Raw genomic sequence first — 17,913 nt, 5'->3', positions numbered from 1 at the left:
CCCCGCCCCGCGCCGCTCGCGCTCGGCCATGGCGGAGGTGAGTGAGCCGCCGCCGGGGTCGCGCTGGGCCTCGGGCCTCCCGCCTCCCCGTCCCGGGCGGGGACCCCCCCCCCGAGTCCCGGCAGCCTGGGGCCGCCCCGGGCCGGGGTCTTGCGGCCGTGGGGTGGATGGGGCCCGCCGGGGCGGGGGCACTCGGGCCGAGGGGCTCCGAGGCCCCGGGCGGCAGCGGGCCGAGGGGCGGGGGGCGCTCCGGGGCCGAGGGGGCGCCGGCGGGGGCGGGCGGGGGAAGGGGCGGCTGGGCGGGACCCGCCGGGAGAGCCGGGGCAGGGCGGCGGGGCAGTGCCCGAGGCCGGGGAGCGGCGGCGGCGGCTCTGCCCTCCCGCCAGCGCCGAGGAGGCAGCGGCGGGGCCGGCGGGGCTGTCCGCGGCTGGAGGGCCCGTGGCCGGACCTGCGGGAGAGGGGCCCGGGAGAACGGGGGGACCCGTCAGAGCGGCCGGGGCTGGGCGGGGGGGGCAGCGGCGGCGGGAGGGCGGGACTGCGGGGGCTGGAGAAGGCTGGCGGGGGGCGCGGGGGCAGAGGACGAAGCGGGAGCCTGCGAGGCTTTAGTGCAGCAGGGGCCGAGGGTGCCGGGGCGGGAGGGGTGCGGAGCTGCTGGAAAGGGTCTCGGGAAGGCCGGAGGTAAGTGAGGGGGCCTGGGCAGCGGGAGAGAATGTGGGAACGGCAGAGGGCTGGGGAGGGCGGCGGGAAGGGTTTGGCTGGGTGGCTGGGATGGGGAGAACTTCCCCGGCGAGGGGGGCTTGTGCTCTGGTGCCGGGCGGGGACGCCCCTGCCGCCTCTCCTGTTGCGACGTCGCGTTTGTCTTGGTGCATCGTGCCGAAACGTTACTGCCGTCGCTCCGCCACACTTATGGTTGGTGATGCCATTCCCTATCGTATCTTGACCCATCCTTGAAATATCCCTGTCCTGTTGTAATGGTTGTCGTGGCACATCTGCGCTTCATTTCCATCACGAGAGCCTTGTGGTGACCACGATGTGGGAAGAGGACGCTGGGAAGACATCAAGGTAGCAGGCTGCTCTGTCGCAGGATCTTGGAACACCGCTAGCTGAGACAGCTTCTGTGGGACAGCAAGGCTTCGCTTTCAGGGTATTTCAGCTTGCTGCATGAGGAAGGTGCCGTCTGGCCTGCCTGCCATCCCATCCAGAATGGTTTGGTCTTTGCCGCTGCCTTTGGTGGAACACCAAGGGTGCTGCATTCGTCTGTGCTGAAGCGTTACTTCGGCACGTTGAACGGCTGATGTGACATGCTGAAGTGCCGCCCTGGCACGCTGCACCACGTTGCCATTGTGCACGCAGGTCTCTCTCTTGGGGAGATCTGGGAGCCATCGCTCTCTCATAGATGACGTTTGAACTGTGGAGTATCTCTGCTGTGACATTGCAACGGCGTGCTTTCGGGGCACTGATTTTCCTGGGCAGTGCAGGAGATGACCTGTGTGTCATGTCCTCTGATCGTTTTGTGCTCTTTCAGGTCCATAGCTTACAGGACAACTCCATTTCCATCCATACCATTTCCCTCTGGCTACAGCTGGAGTTCATAGAAAACAGACCCATGTCAAGTAGTATGGGCAAGGCAAAGGAACAAGGAACACTTCTCTCACTGAGTCTGAAATATGTGTTACACTGGCTCAGGAAACCACCTTAGTTATTAAAGTAGTAACACTGGAAAGGGAAACCTTCTCTATCTTTCCTCACTTTCTTGCAAGAGTGGTTTCAGCCTGAAGGGTTTTCTCTGATAGTTCTCTGGACAAACAATCTGCCTTGCCCTGGGAAATGGCTTTGTCAGTGCAAAAAGCTCAGGCTCTTCCTCTGCCTGCGTTTTCTAAAACATGGCTGTTGCTTTGTTCCATGTACTCAAAAACTTGAGTACAGAATTAAGGAGGGAGTGCTGGAGTCATCCAGAAATACAAATGTGAGAGCGAGTAATTGGTCAGCCTCTCTGTAACTTTTGAGAGAGGGAAGTTACTCTCATGCCTGAGAAGGAGAAACTAGTGGAAGGAAAGCAGCTGCTGGAAAACTTAAACCAAGATTAAAGGAATTTAATCTCCCTTTTCCCCCACCACGATTAAATGGCCCATGGATGTAGGAGCCATTTTCCAGCATCATGCTGCACTGTCAGAATAAATGGAGTTCACCGCTGTGACCTTTCCTGGTGACCAAAACTGTCACTAGCAATAGGAGCATTTACACCTTGTCCAAGAACCATTCTTGATCTGGAGAAACCTGGTAGTGCCTCAGTGTTGCTGCTGCCTTTCTGACGCACGTAATGCTGTTGCATTTTCTGCCTCCTGTGTGACGTGGATTTGAAGTGTCAAGCAGCAGCTACCTCGCCTTCATGTCCAACTTCACGCCTAACTCCACAGCATGTGGCATCAGCAATCAGTGTAATCAGGAATATTCTCTCTGTCATCATTTCCTAGACCCACCTTTCTCCCCTACTCCTTTGACTTTGACTCTTGTTTCTGTGGTCTTCTGGATTTGTAAATAATCTGAGGGATCATTCAGTTTCACACATGTTTAAATTTGGGTGTGGAATGGGCCATTTGCTTTGTCTGTTGCTTCTTTCTTCTTTTCTCAGCCCAAACACAGCAGTGCTAGTTATTTTATGGCGACTCCAGCTCACAGCAGTTCCCGCTTGCTCTAACACTATGTTACTACTTTGGGGAAATAAACTCATGATTAGTTACTGAATTGTCATCCTGTCGTACTGACTATTACTCTTCATTTCAGCACCTGATCATTAATATAAGATCTCATTGGTCCTGAAGTATTCTTGACATCTTTTCAAGCCAGCCCATCCACCGCTAACAGTTTCAGTCTTTGTTTTCAAAATCCTTTGCATGCAGCTCCTTATTGATCCCCGTGCAAAGGAGTCACAATCAATATATAGATCATTGTCTCAGGAAAGAGAGTTCTGCAGATTGCTCAAGACTGGTGGGAGTAAGTGTAGGCCACACCCTCATCCTTTTCATGAAACTGGGGTTGTTTGCTTGGAAGGATTTATCCAAGAGGGTTTTGTACTTGGTCACATTCCAGCAAAGCCCAACAAAGGGGCATTGACACTTTCCTGAGTTACAAAGCTGTTTCCCGGTGTGACCATCCTCAAAATGGAGGCTGTCTGAATCCTTTCTGTCCCCTTTTCCTTTCATTATACCATAAACTCCTCCCTTTTCTTAGTGCACACGGGCACTGGGCTCTGTCTGCAGCCAGACAGAGTGGTCTCCAGTAGGGTTATCTTGCTGCTAATAATCAGACCCTTGGGGATGGTGAATTAGTGCACAGTGTGTGCTCCAGTTGGACTAAAGGCATCCTCTTTTCACCGGTCCTGGTAGAGGAAGGAGCAAGAATTCCATGGCTGCTTCACAGATCCTTTCCCTCCCTCCCTCCCTCTCGGTCCTGCTCTTGTATGGCAATGTCATCTGCCTTCCAGGCCAACCGTTATCGTAGCAGTAATTATACCTGGAAAATAGCTGCCTCTCTAGTTGTTATGGAATTTGCAATATGTGTGTTAACACCTGAAGGCACTAACTCAGAAACCAAAGTCTGGGGTGGCTTTTTTGGTATGTACTTTGCTGTATTGTTAGAGGATGAATTTTGATGTGAAGCTGTACTATGTTTTCTTAAATAAGTTGTAAGAGCCTCATACTGAAGCATTGTAGATGTCCTGGCTCCCACTGACTAAGAGAGGAGTAATGGTGCACGGCTGAGATTATTAATGGCTGAGGATCATAAAAAGATGTCATTGGTGACTGGGGGACTGACACTATGATTTTCTTCTGCAGTCGGATGCTCTCAGTCACCCAAAGGCATTGGTTAATTACCTGCTTGCTCCCTACCTAGGCTGAACTTGATGAACAGCATTTCCATGTACAGCAGCCCAAGGAGCAGCAGATGTTCTGGGTTGTTTTCCAGGCCTCAGCCCATACTGCTGCCTGAACTTCTGACCGAGCACTGAATGCCCGAAAGCAGGTGCCTGTTCTCGGTGTCTACCTGTCTCACCCTTTCCCGCCTCACCTGTGCCACTCGCAGTCCTCCCAGACTCCTTCGCTGCCTGCTCAGCTCTAAGTTTCTTTGCTCACCCCTCTGAGCTTTCTGGATGCGGTGAGGCATTAGGTAGAAGCCAGCATGTTGTGGCTGGCTGCTTCTGATTGCCTCTCCAAAGAGTGGGTCAGTTCTTAAAAACGCTGTGTTCAAACAAGCATGATGTGTGTGTTTAGAATAATGGCTTAGGGTCAAAGTCCTTCTTTTAAGTGAAGATGTAAGCCATAAAGATCTGAGGTCTTAAACTTGTGAGAGGATAAATAATTAGTGGAGTGCTGAAGGTAAAAAAGATAAAATGGAAACACCACCATATGCAGTTAGAGACTGAGGGGAAGGTGATGAATCCAGAGGAAAGGAGGCCTGGAAGAGCTGTTAAATACACTTGACTAGAGCTCTTTTTGCACAGCACAGTTTCTACTGCTACCCTGGGTGGTTTCTGTTAATTTTTGCTTTGAAATTAAATTAATTGCATTTGCTGTTGGGGTTAAGTGGCTGGAGGCATGTTACATTTTTAAGAAGAGATGTCTCAGCCATATTTTTCTCTTTTCTTGAAGGCCTCGGTTGGCAGGCAGAGTCCGAGGGTGGTGCCATACCCAGCCCGCAGTCTATGTCCTGGAGAGCCTGGCCTTCAGAGTGCAGCAGGTACCCACAGTTTAAGTATGCATCTGTTTGTTGGTCTGGTTTCCATAGAAAACAAGGCTCCTGTGATAGGCCTGTCTGTTCCCTTCTCCTTCCAACACCTTCCAAACCTGTTGGTTGATTCCCATGCCGTTTGACAGAGGAGGAGAGTCTTAAAGATGCCAAAGCTCCTACAAGTGTCCATTTGCCCATTCTTGCAATAAGGGATAATTATGCTAAAAATGCCTTGGGCGAAGGAAAGGCTGCACTGCGTGTTTGCATGTTATGACACTAGCAAATCCAGTCAGGAGAGACACACAAATACTCAGAAAACCTTGAGATTCAGCTTTCAGTCAGTTGTGGGACTTGAATGTGCAGAGAACCAGGCTTTGCAGTTTTAGTGCTTACAGAGTGACTTCCTTCAGTTGTGTTCCCCAGCCCTTCTCACTCCTTTCTACCTAATCTCTTCCTCTGGCTTATCATGGCTGCACACACATGAGAAGGGATTGTCCCAGGCTTTGTCACATCTGAAGATTTGGTCCAGGGTGGTGTTAGTATCCAACTTCTTCTAATCCCTGCAGTTGTGTCAATGGGCTCAGCTGATCATCGACTGAACCTAGCAGAGATCCTTTCACAGAACTATGGTGTACGGGAAGAGAGGGAAGAAGAAGATGATACTCAGGAGAAGCAGAAATCTTTAGAAGAGCTGGAGAAGAGTTTCAGTGCCTCTCAGGTAAAGGCAGCAAGGGAGGGGAAGGGAAATTACCTGCTGGATTTTCTTGTTTCCTTTTACAGTACTGGTACCAAAGATCTTTGTGAGAAACTCTGACTTGCTCACCTGGCAATGCGCTGTGTTTAAGTCCACCCATCAACAAGTGTTATGTTTGCATTTCGATAGGAAGGAATGGTTTTGACAACAGGTGTGTTGTGGCTTAACTCCAGCCAGCAACTAAGCACCACGCAGCCGCTCGCTCACTTCCCCTCCACCCTGCGTGATGGGGGAGAGAATTGGGAAAGAAAAAGTAAAACTCATGGGATAAGAACTGCTTAATAGGACAGAAAGGAAGAAAATAATAATGATTATAATAAAATGACAATAGTAATAATAAAATAATTGGAATATACAAAACAAGTGATGCACAATGCAATTGCTCACCACTTGCCAATTGATGCCCGGTTAGTTCCTGAGCAGAGATCTGCCCCCCCCCCCCCCCAGGCCAACTCCCCCCAGTTTATATACTGGACATGATGTCACATGGTATAGAATATTCCTTTGGCCAGTTTGGGTCAGCTGTCCTGGCTGTGTCCCCTCCCAACTTCTTTTGCCCCTCCAGCCTTCTTGCTGGCTGGGCATGAAAAGCTGAAAAATGGAGTTAGTATAAACACTACTTAGCAACAACTGAGAACATCAGTGTGTTATCAACATTATTCTTCTACTAAATCCAAAACATAACACTATACCAGCTACTAGAAAGAAAATTAACTCTATCCCAGCCAAAATCAGGACAGGGTAACAGCAGTAAATTTTGGAGTCTTCCTCTGCCAAGAAGCCAGTCTGACAAGGTGGTCTTCGCTCACCTTGCTGAAGAACCATCAGCTGTTGGGTATATGTTCAATGTCTGTTTCACAGTGGAGGAACCACAAAGATGAGATGACGTGGTCCTCCTGGGGGTGGTCCCATGGAGACCTTGGTGGAACACAGAACATGTTCTTGGTGACAGAAACTGTCTCTTCAGGTCAGGCACAAGACTAATACAGAGATTTGCTCCTTCCCTTCCTCTCTATAAATACAGTTGTGCTGCCTGGCATCTCTTCAGCAGCATGAAATCTAGTGTAAAAAATAAATATATTTTGACTGTATATATAGTCAATATATAGACTGTATTGCTTTGGGGTGAAAGTTCCTGGCTTCTCCATACCTTTGAGAAGAACAGGTTATGGTGGGTCCTGATAGACCATGCCTCCTCCATTACACAGCATTACCCAAGGCACTTCAGAGCCCCCAGAAGAGCAGAGCTGCCTTGACTGCCTCTGCATATCTCTGTGTTCACTACAGCTGGTGTTGTACTCGGTGATTGTTCCATTCCTGATGAAGCTTTGTCCTCCTCTCGCTCAGAGCAGTGAAATGCCATTTGAGGAGCTGCTTGCACTTTATGGCTATGAGGCATCTGATCCCATCTCGGAGCAGGACAGTGAGAGCAATGATATTACTCCAAATCTCCCAGATATGACTCTGGATAAGGTAAGAGCAGCTGTCTGCTTGGGTCTATGCTCTTAGCCTGTGCTATAGGTTACTGTGCTGTCTTGGAGCTTGAGACGTCTAGTAGCTCTTTTCAGGTGGGGTTTGACTAATGCCAAGGGAAGGGGTCTGCCTAGTTCTGTTGTCCCAGTGGGGAACGCCCGGTGCAGAAATGTGAATGTGAAGAGTTTAGAGGACACTGGAGAAAGGATAATTGTTTTAAAAGAACACTGTAAAAACTCTTTGTGGAACTTGGGTTATGAGTCTTTGCACGTAGATGTGGATCTGTGGAGAGTCAAGGAAGGTTTGTACCTTCCCAGGTGAAGGCTGGCTGTGAAGGTGAAGGCAGGTGAAGGTGAAGGCTCCTCCTGTTCTAGCTAAAATCTGTAGAAAGATTTTTTTTTTTTTTTTTTTTTTTTCCCCTCCTTCCAGGATCTTAGAGATATTTGCTGTGAGTGGAGCTCTACAGAAAGGGCCACTTGCTTGTCCTCTCTCTGGTTTCCATAGGAAGCCACTCTTGACACTTGTAGCAGTGCTTCTAGGGAAAATAATCTAGGGATGGTGGGGAGTGTGAGAGAGAATCTGTCTTTGGACAAGCTGTGGGAGGGTGAGGAGATCTGTGGATGCAGCCACCCTTGGCCAGAAATGCTTTACTCTAGGCCTCACCCCTCCTCATATATTTTTTTTAATTTAAAAATATTTTTCACTTTCTTGTTGTTGTTAAAAGGAACAAATAGCGAAGGATTTGCTTTCAGGGGAAGAAGAGGAGGAGACACAGTCTTCAGCTGATGATCTGACTCCATCCGTCACATCCCATGATGCATCGGACCTATTCCCAAACCAGCCTGGCTGTATGTGTCGCTAATTTCTAAGTAATTGGTTTTTACTTAGATGTGATGTGCAGGATAGAGTGAGAATGTTTTTCTTTATTTTGTCACTTAGTTTCCTGACATCAGGTTTTCCACTTTCCTTCTGGGGGCTGCAAATAAACCTGAGTGCCAGTGGTGTTAGCAAGCATTGGTTAGGACATGATGGAGCGTAGATGAGCAGTGGGATGAGGGGAGAATTGTCTTTAGCTGTAACTCGTAACATTGAGAAAGTGAGAATTGTTTTGCTACCTGCTGTAACTGCAGTCTGAAAGATCAGTACCTGATCGGACATCTCTAGAAGTGAATAAATTCAGTAGTACTAGTGGTGTGATATATTGTGGCAGTTCCTAATTGGAATATGTGGGAAGACAAAGTGTGTGAGAGAGACTCAGCATGAAATGATCTTATTCCTTCTCCTATCCTGCAAAATGAAGGAGTCTGAGCTCCCCAGGTTGGTCGGCACCACCCATGTGGCAAGTGTGCAAATTCTTTTATTTAAAAGGAGAAAATTAAAATATAGGTAAGTTGTCACTGCGGACCATGCTGAAAGTAACTTTAGGACAGAAAATGAAGGGAAGGAGAGGGAACATAGAGCAATAAAAAAAAAAAACAAACATTTCATAACTACAGATGTTTTGCTTTCCCACAAAGCAAACAATTTCCTTGCTGACGAAGACAAAGAGCCCTGTTCATCTCCATGTGCTTCCTCCATGGCTGAGGATTCAGAGGAGGACTCCATCCCATCCAACGAGTGTAAGAAGGTAAATGATCTGACTGCATTGGGAAGGGGAGGTAATACAATGTGCCTGAGTCTGAGGAAAGCATGACACCAAAGCGCTGTGATATTTCCCCAAGAAATTTTCTTTATTTTCTTCTGCTCAGCACCTTGCATTTTGTGGGAGGTGGTGACAGATGTGGGTTACAAGAGGTTTTTTTAATACAATCTTGAAATCTGTGTCTGAAATTATCTTGTGCTTCAGATATGGAAAATGCTGTTGTGCCTTGGTAACCTAAAAGTGCATCCTGTAGCCCTATAAAGGTGAAATGCTGTGCAATATTCCCAGCAGGATTTACTGAGGGGGAACCATCTTACAAAAGAGAGGAGCAGACTTCAAATTCATCGTGGTTGCAAAGGTTGCAGGAGAGCTTCTGCATTTCTTTATCTCCAGCCTTAGCCACTTGCAATATATCTTTAACGTTAAAACTATGTAAATGCTTAAGGTCCCCAAAGTATCATCTGGTTGGTAGTAAATCTTCTTAGCTACCCTATAAAATAGTCAGGGTTCCCTAGAAGTAATAGCGACAGTGGGGACTACTGATATATAAATCGGCTTGATGGTGTTGTAGTCCCTAAATGATGAAGTACACCTCAGTGCCTACATGGAGCATTTTCCATTTCAATTTACCCGCTTCTCTGTGATATTTCAGGAGATCATGGTTGGACCTCAGTACCAAGCCACTGTTCCCATCCTCCACTTAAACAGGCACAGCGAAAAAGGTAAGGCAATCTGCTTTATGTATCTTGTTTGGATGTAGGGCTGCTGGCCTGGATGTTTGATGGGGCCCTGGTTCATCAGTTCTGCTCTATATCTCTAGGCTTGGCACCTCTCAGTGTTGACTCCAAAATTTACACCTACACCTGAGCTAGCTTTAAACTAGCCTGTTTGAACAGGGCTAGTAATACAGCTACAGGAGCTAAGAAGCTCACTGAAAACTGGGTTGTTGTGACAGCTTTGGAGGAGGGGGTCTCAGCTGTAGCCAAAGAGAAGGAATACCCTCCTGGTGATACTCTAATTTATTTTTTCTGATGTCTTACTTAAGTAGCCAGAGTTATTTTCATTCAGTACTCCCTGGAGCTGATCAGTTTCAAATTTGATAGGATGTCTGCAGAGTAGATGGAGGTGCCTTGATTTGCAGATTGCATCTAATAACTAGTGCAATACTAGTACCAGCTTGTTGAGTTTCTGAACAAGACAGCTAACAGAAAGCCATGTCTTTAGAAATTAACTTGCTTCCTCCCTAGTTCTTTTATCCTAGCAGACTCTGAGCAAGTTAGCTAAAGGAGATAAAAGTTAACAGTTTTGCAAGTACTATTTCAGATTTACCCAATATAGTTCTCGGAACTTTTCACTGTTACTTTATCAGTCCTCTCAGCCTTCTGTATTGAAGACCACAGATTTAGTGCACTTTTTCCATAACCTGTGTGTTTGCATCAGTGTGAAATGAAAGGAAACTGATGGTAAATCCCGATGGGGGTCTTTTATGCCCGGTCTGTAGTGCCTCTGACCTGATTTCAGTGATTCTACAGGGCAGAAGAGTTGGTTCCTTTGCCTGTAGAAACAAGTTAAGTACAGAGGGTGCTAATGTTTTTATCTGAATAGAAAAATCTCAGTATTTCTGATTATTTTTTTATTGCAGTCTTTCTTCTTGCTTTCCTCTGTGCTGTTATTTTACTTGAACATCTCTCTGCATTGTTGTGTGCCATGTTCTCATGCACTAAGAGCCTTGAAAGCTGAAAGGGGCAAGAATCACTTAGTGATGCAGTGTGCTCCTGCTATTCTGTGTTGGTGGAGCAGCTCATGAAGGAGCATTACAAGCTGTCACAGGGGAGGGACAGCCTTGCAGCTCCTTGGTTTTGTGTCTAGGAGAGGGAGAGGGTCTTGAGCCTAGGCCAGGGTTGTAGCTCAAAGCTGCCTTTGCCTCCCACTCCTTTTGTTTACTGTGTGCTGGAAAAGACACCTTAGAACCTAGGGTTTTTTAGTTGCCAGGATTAATGAATCAAAGCAACAATCTTTGAGAACATGGTAACAAAAACATTGTCAACCAGCTCTTCTGAAGAAATGGAAGGATGCCAAGCCTGTGCTTAGGGCTCTAAAAGAGGTATAAAGAGTATTAAGCTTATTTGTCTCCAAAATCAGGAGGGAAAATGCAGTACCTTCACAGAGATGGTTGTCTCTAGTGCCAGGTTGGAGTACCAAGCAAAGATTTCATCCCTCCTTCTGTCTCTCCTGTGCATGTACATGCAGACCGTTTCTCAAAAGCAGCAGAACTCTCTGTTTGATTAGCTTATTTCAGTGCTTTTTCTGTTAGCCTACGAGAATGAAGATCAGCTGCTTTGGGACCCGAATATACTCCCTGAGAGAGACGTTGAAGAGTTCCTATACCGTGCAGTGAAGCGGCGATGGGACGAGCTGTCTAGCAGCAGCCTGCCAGAAGGAGAGATGGTGAAGGACAATGAACAGGTACGTGTGGGGGCTTCTTGCAGCCCGCAGATACTCTAATGGTGCTGGCGTAATGGTGCAACATTTCCTACAGAGATCCTGAATGACACCCCCACTTAAAAGGGAATGAGACCTGACTCCAGTGATCCTCGGCTCCTGCTTCATGAATAAGTGAGCGTGTGCTTCTCAGGAGGTTATTCACCCTCCTGTTGGGAAGACTGGAAAAGGCTGTAGTGGATCAGAGCACAGGCCTGTCTAGCTTAGTACTTTTCTTCCAACACAGTAACAGACGTTTGTGGAAAGCGTGTAACAGCCTGGGCAAGTAGAGATTGGGTACTGTTTTGACTGTATTCTCCCAGTATCCCAAACTCTCTGAGCCAGAGCTTGCAGCAGGAACATCCTTTTGGATCTGTCCTCTATAACATTGTCTAATTCTTCTTTGAAGCCAGCAGAAGATCAAACATTTGGCTAAGAAACTTCAGAGCAGTTGAGTTTCCTCTAAGCTAGCCAGGTTAGACTCTCACAGTAAGTCTGCTGGAACATGGAGGCACACCTGTAATCTGCAGAGCTGCTGGCAGACCTGCATCTTTTCAGTCCCAGGGTTTGTAATCCAGTGCCTTGAAAAGTGGAATAATCTACGCTGATGGTCAAGCTGGGGTTAGTGGCAAAGTGGCTCCTGGGAAAAATAAGTTTTAGAAGACAAATGTGAGTCATGAGCAGGTTGGTTTGTGGTGTGTTGCTCCGGTACATACTGCAGGTAATTTTCTTCTGTTTCCTAGGCTTTGTATGAACTGGTTAAATGCAACTTCAATGCAGAAGAGGCACTGCGGAGGTTACGGTTCAATGTGAAAGTTATCAGAGGTGAGAACCCCCCGTATTTGGGTTCTACCCCAAACATCAAGGCACATGTAACTCTAGATTCTGTACATCTCCTCCAATTCCTCTTTCTTTCTGCTATAGATGAGCTTTGTGCCTGGAGTGAGGAAGAATGTAGAAATTTTGAACATGGCTTCAGGGTCCATGGGAAAAACTTTCATCTTATCCAAGCAAACAAGGTAAGGATGCTCACCCCTGTATCCCACTAAGACAAAGGCAAGGAAGCACGTGCATTTGCACCAGAGGTATGTTTTGAGCCTCAGCTAATGCAGGAAGTTCAGGACTGCTGAGTTCCGATCCCAGGCTTTGTGTTGACTCATGCTAGCAGGTGATGGGCTGTTCACTGCCCTGCTCTGCCTTATTTTCCAGGTGGGAGAAGTCACAAACAACACTGAGCTGCATGAGTGATGTCAGTTAATTACTGATTAGCCCTTTCTGGAGTCTCAAAAGTTCTTTCCAAACTCTCAGCCCTTGCAGTACTTCTGTGAATGAGTGAGTTGAGCATGTGGATGTTTTGTAAAGTCCCCTGGGGTCCTCTAGAATGAAAGATGCTGTTGTAGGGAGAGCTGGGCCCCAGGACATACGCTGCTGTGCTGGGAGTTGGCAGAACCAGAGAGTCCAGTTCTACCGCTGATTAATTGTGGGCATGTTGATGCTGGCCAGTGAAAATGGATGCAGGTTTGCTCTCTTGATGTTGTGTGCTACTGGAAGCGCAGGGAAGTCCTGCACAAATGGACCATGTGTGAATCCACACTGGGGTCTGCAAGAGCAATTGTGCACTGTGGGGAGTTCTTTCTCTGGCCGATTACCACCTTGGAAATCTCAGTATATGCTTCTGTTCTGCAGCATAGATGTGTCCATAGCAATATAAATTACTGTAATGCACTTAATTTTCTGTGCTGATTAAATGGGAGAATAGTCCTTGCTCCATGAGATACATCTTGATGCATGGTGTTCTGACTATGACATTTCTCCTCAGGTCCGCACCCGGTCAGTGGGCGAGTGTGTGGAGTATTACTACATGTGGAAAAAATCAGAGCGCTATGACTACTTCACTCAGCAGACTCGTTTAGGAAGGAAGAAGTACGTCCTCCACCCTGGAGCCACGTGCGTGGAATATTCTCACACTAAAATTAGTAATATTAACCTCCCAGTGAAGATTCCTGCTGCAAAGCACCTCCTCTTAAAAGACCGCGCTTTCTGCTCTAGAAGGTTTCTTGGGTGGGAGCATGGAGGGATGCACTGGATATTCTCAGAACATAAACACTGTTAAGTGTGGGGAGGGAAGATAAAGCAATTATTTGCTTGGATGAAGACTTCCTTGTGTCAGAAAGTACTGTTTTGTTTCAGACAAATGCATCCACAAAAATTAAGGATAGGGTCAGGGATTCAGGGCTGATCTCAGGAAATAACTTGGTTCAATGAGGTTTTGGGAAGGGAGCTTTTTAAGTTCAAAAATACACTATTTCTGGTGGTTTGGAACTTGAATTAATTTCTTTGCCTGCTGCCACCCTTTGAGGCAAATTCTTCACTTTGAAATGTGTGCTAATTACAGAAAATACTTTACAATAAGGTTGAAACTGAAATGTTTTAAAAGGTCAAAATGAAATATTTAAGTTGAATCAATTAAAAACATTAGTTGAAGTCTTAAGATTTTTATTTTTTTTTAAATTCTGATGCAAGACAGGAAAATACCTGAAATCTCAAGTCCCCCCAGGGTGGGAAAATATTTTCTCATCACTTGCTCTTTGCTGGCACACTAACATTGTCACAACCCACTGCAGTCATTCTGTGAAGGTGGCTGTTTTCTGGGGAGAACATTTGACCATTTATTTCAATTTGGAAGGGACTGAGGCTCATGGAGAGCTGGGGGGCAGAGCTCTTTGTTTTGGAAAGCTACAGAGCCCGTTCTGGTTTATCATGGGCTGGTCTTAGCCATGCTGAGTTAACTGCGATCGCCTCAGTGCAGAGTCTGACTGGGCTCTGCAGACCAAGAAGGGTTGGACATTCATTCTAGTGAGGCCTCTACAGTCCTGTTTTATTTGTTGGTGGGTTTTAATTCCAGTCACCGTTTTCCCTGCCTGCATCTCTCTGCTTAACAGGTGGTGGCAGTGCTATCTGTCTTTCCCCACAGGGATTTCACCGACAATGACTTGGATGGGGGTGAAGTAGAAAACACCAGTCGTTCTCGGAGCTCCCCACCAATTCCTTCTGCAGCTAGCTGCCTGGATTCTCACTTCGGTCAAGATCAGATAGCAATAGAGAGCACAGGTAACTTCCTTTTCTTCTGTCTGCCATGGGGATAACTTCTCTCCCTCACTCAGCAGCACAGACCCTCCTTTTCCTTTCTCCTGTTGCCATTATCCTACTATTGCTCTTCTCTCCACACCCTTGCCAGTGTGCTCACTTTGCCCTGTTTCAAATACCAGCCCTGGGCAGATTTTGGTGTGGGCAAAGGAGACTTGTCTGTCTCTGCATTGACCAGTAGTGACTTAAAAAGAGTTGTTCCTGCTTCAGCCTTGGAGGGGTGGCCTAAGTCATTAAGTGCAAAAGGATTTGCACTAACTTTGGGCACCTGAGTTAGGTTCTTCCAATGCACTAACACACAGACATAGTAGACACAGGCAGCTCCTCTGGAGGCTGATTGAAGGCACCAGAAGTTAGGCTGTACCTGCAGTCTGCTTTCAGAGAGAGATGGCTCTGAGAAGACTCACAGGGAGCCCAAAATGGGGTCGTTCCCTCACCGTCCTACCACAGATGACGGCTTTGTGTAGGTTCTTCCCAGGGGCTGTCGGCATGAGAGGATAGGACTTAGGATTTGGCTTATCTTGGAGTATCTCTGTGAGATTTCCTTTAATTTCCATAGAAACACTGATGGCCTCCCATCTGCTGTCTGCATCTTGCCTTTCTTCAGTACATGCTGGCAGGGATCTTGGTTGCTATAATAGAGAAACATTTGTGCCATCAAACACATACTGTTGTGATTAGGTGGGACCGAACTGGTTTCAAGTTTTTTGTATGTTATGGACTCACTCTAGCTCTCTTTCACTTGCTGTCCCCAACCCTTTCTTCCTCCCTGTCTGTCTCTCTCCCATGTTTCCCTCCTTTGCGGTGTGCAGAGCCTCTGAGCGTGGAGAGCACAGCCTGCAGCCTGGGCAGCATAAGTGAGTCGGGGCAGGGCTATGAGTGCAGTACTCCTTCGGAGACGAATTGTTCCTTCGACCCCACGGAGGAGACGTCCTCAGGCGCCATCTTGGCTTCCTGCACACGACACACTGTCAACCCCTCAGAATCGGGGCTCTATGCTTTGCCGCTGGCAGGACCAGGACTAGCAGAGAAGCAGGAGACGTTACAGAGCTCTGGTGAGACGATAACCATGGACTTCACTCTCCCTGCAGACATTAACGAGGGTTTGCCTTTAATTGCTGGCCCTGTGGATTTGGACAGAGACCCAGAGGCAGTGGTGACCCCTGCGCAAGTGTCCTTATCGGTCACAGATTTTGGCCTCATTGGCATCGGAGATGTAAATAGTTTTCTGACTGCTCATCAGGCTTGCCCAGCACCTGTGGCTCGGTCAGAGCCTTTGTCACAGTGAGAGTCTCCAGTCACAAACTTGTCACAGACCCAGCAAGGACTTCGACCTGACTGAGTGAAATCCTGGAACTTCCACTGTTCCGTAGGGACAGTTTGGAGCTGTTGGTCAGAATCCGTCTTTCCATCCTCCTTGATCCAAGGCTACAGTGAAACCAAACACCTTTCTGCTCCAGTGTGTTCTGACACAATCACGCAAAGCTGGTGGCTGTCTTTAGTGAGGGGGGAGATCCATCGCCCCCTGCTTCGTTGACCATGTGTCACCCCAGGTAATTCCAGGCTGTTCAGAGAGTCCCTGCCTCAGGACAGGGGAAATGTCGCTTGACCCCAGTGGGACAGTCTGGGTGCAGAGATGCTTTGAGAACAGGGACGTATCACCAGCACTTTGGGGGCTGGGATGGAGGATGCAGTCTGGAGGTCCGAGAGCTTAGGAAATCCGCAGGGAGCACAGTCCACCTGGGCTGCAGGGCAGTTTGCCTGCAGAGACGGGCATGGCGATGCTGAAGGAAGATGAGGAGTCTTGGCCCTTCACCCACAGATAGTGTGTTGCAATAGAAGTGATTCTCCCCGTTCCCCTCCCAACAGCCATCCTGCACTCCTGAGCTGTGGGTCATGACAGGCACACACACTGCTGTTTTCAAACCTCTCGCAGCTGTGCATGTCTTCCTGCCCACTCCACCACCAGCTGCAGGTGGGATGTGGCCTGGCCCAGCCCTTTGACAGAAGTGTCAGGTCTTGGAAAGGGACACTGCGCGGTGCAGTAGCACTGTGTGCACTTAAGTCCTTCTTACCTTCCCTTGTACTGGGAGTAAAGGGAGTTTCTAGACCCACAAAGTGATGTTGGCCCCAGAGTGGTACAGTGCTGCCACTTCTGTTACTGGTGGTGAATGACTTGATCCTTGCTGACCGCTGCAGTACAAGAGGGTAAAATGCAGATGAAAACGTCTGTAACTTCCCAGCTTGTTCAAACAATTTGTCAGCTGTGGGAGGAGGAGGTTGCTTAGCTCCCAGGGCACCAAGTCTAGGACACTGGTGCTAGCACAGAGTCCCAGGAAGGAGAGCACACCAGTCCCTGGGCATCCCTGCCCCTTTCTGCGTCACAAAAAAAAAGCTGTTTTCTGAAAGGAAAGTATGTTTTTACTGCCATTAGCAATGTTCAAGGAGGTGACAAGGGTGGCCTCGCATGGCAGCGAGGAGGCTGGCTGCTGTGCAGAGAGCCACAGCGGTGTGTGTGTTTGTGGGTGTGCTGGAGTCCAGAGCTGCTTTGCTTCCCAGATATGTTCCAGGTCTGGGGTTTGCCATTGGCTTAAATCCACATGTTCTCATTCCCCTTTTTTCCATGCAGGGAATGCTGTCTGCTGACTTGCTGGGCAAGGCTCTGATGCAGATGTTCCCTTCCTCCAGCCATTTTCTGCATTTGGGAAGGGGTTTGGGTTGAGGTTTTCTGCTTGTTTTGGTAGAGGCCTGAGGGCTGTGATTCTGCCGTTGGTTCTGCTGCCAGTGGATTTGGAAGATGACTAAAACCATTAGCCTGCATCCTCCTTTTACCTGGCCCTGTGAAGTTGTGCTCAGCCCTGCAGTGGGAGCACAGAGACAACATCAGGCAGCTTCATGGGATGACAGGGTCAGACCTTGTCTCTCATCTTCCAAGCTCCAGACCCATTTTGTGTGCATTAGCAGGGGTTTGCTTCGGTCCCTGGCCAGCTCCGCTGAGAGGTGCTGAGCACCCGACACACACACCTGCCTTGACCAGGCATCACTTTGTCAACCAGACATGGTAACTGGAGGTCTCCCCTCCAGTTGCTCCCAGTTGCTGGAAATGGAAAGCAAATATGAGTGCCCGCTCCATAGTGGAACTGCCCAGGCTGTGATTCCCCTTTTCTGGGGGAGAGAGGAAGCTCCTTGGCTGAAAGGAGAAGAGGAGGCAGGGTGAGAGCACGGGCAGCCCTCCCAGGGAGGGCCAGGCCTTGGCATCTCCTCTCCATCAGCCAAGAACATTCTTAGTTTTCCTGAAACCATTTTTTCTTTGGTTTGTTTCAAGCCCTAATGAAAGGAGAGGAGAAGCTGGGGAGGCAGAAATCTCCCTTATTTATGTTCTTCAGTGTTGTTTACAGATTCGCATGGGGTCTTTCAACATGAGTGCGGCGCTTTTTCCACATAACTTTAAGGGAGAGGGGTGGAAAGGGCTGGGACAGGGAGGGGGAGTCACTTGGGGAGGAGGTTTGGTTTTCAGTTTTTGTTGGGGTTTTCTTTTTCCTTCTCACAAAGCACATTCACTTTGAGCCGCTCCCAATGCTGGACTCTTTCCCCCCCCCCCCCCCCCCAAGCCCTACACTGTGAAGTGATACTGCCTTGAAGACCCCTCGCCGTTATTTATTTAATTAAAAACCTAATTTGGAAGTGA

The 17,913-nt window shown here is 48.2% G+C and overlaps 1 protein-coding gene across 14 annotated transcripts; it reads left to right on the top strand.

Annotated features, from left to right (window-relative positions):
- MIER2 (MIER family member 2) lies at nt 1-17,913 on the top strand. 14 transcript variants are annotated; one of them, XM_030033051.1, is made up of 12 exons: nt 1-37; nt 4,650-4,737; nt 5,295-5,446; nt 6,770-6,955; nt 7,680-7,803; nt 8,473-8,582; nt 9,250-9,319; nt 10,912-11,063; nt 11,822-12,097; nt 12,898-13,025; nt 14,053-14,189; nt 15,038-17,913. In XM_030033051.1, exons 1-12 carry the CDS (start codon nt 29-31, stop codon nt 15,511-15,513), a joined length of 1,908 nt encoding a protein of 635 aa, XP_029888911.1. In that variant the 5' UTR covers nt 1-28; the 3' UTR covers nt 15,514-17,913. The 14 variants fall into 14 exon arrangements, with proteins under 14 accessions (XP_029888911.1, XP_040983899.1, XP_029888919.1 ...); XM_041127965.1 differs by having other exon boundaries at nt 6-37; nt 3,895-4,737; XM_030033059.2 differs by lacking the exon at nt 1-37 and adding an exon at nt 582-1,062.

Source organism: Aquila chrysaetos, chromosome 12, assembly GCF_900496995.4.
Source record: "Aquila chrysaetos chrysaetos chromosome 12, bAquChr1.4, whole genome shotgun sequence".
Taxonomy (NCBI): domain Eukaryota; kingdom Metazoa; phylum Chordata; class Aves; order Accipitriformes; family Accipitridae; genus Aquila; species Aquila chrysaetos.
Note: the sequence above shows the minus strand (reverse complement) of the source record. Positions and strands in the feature narration are given on the sequence as shown.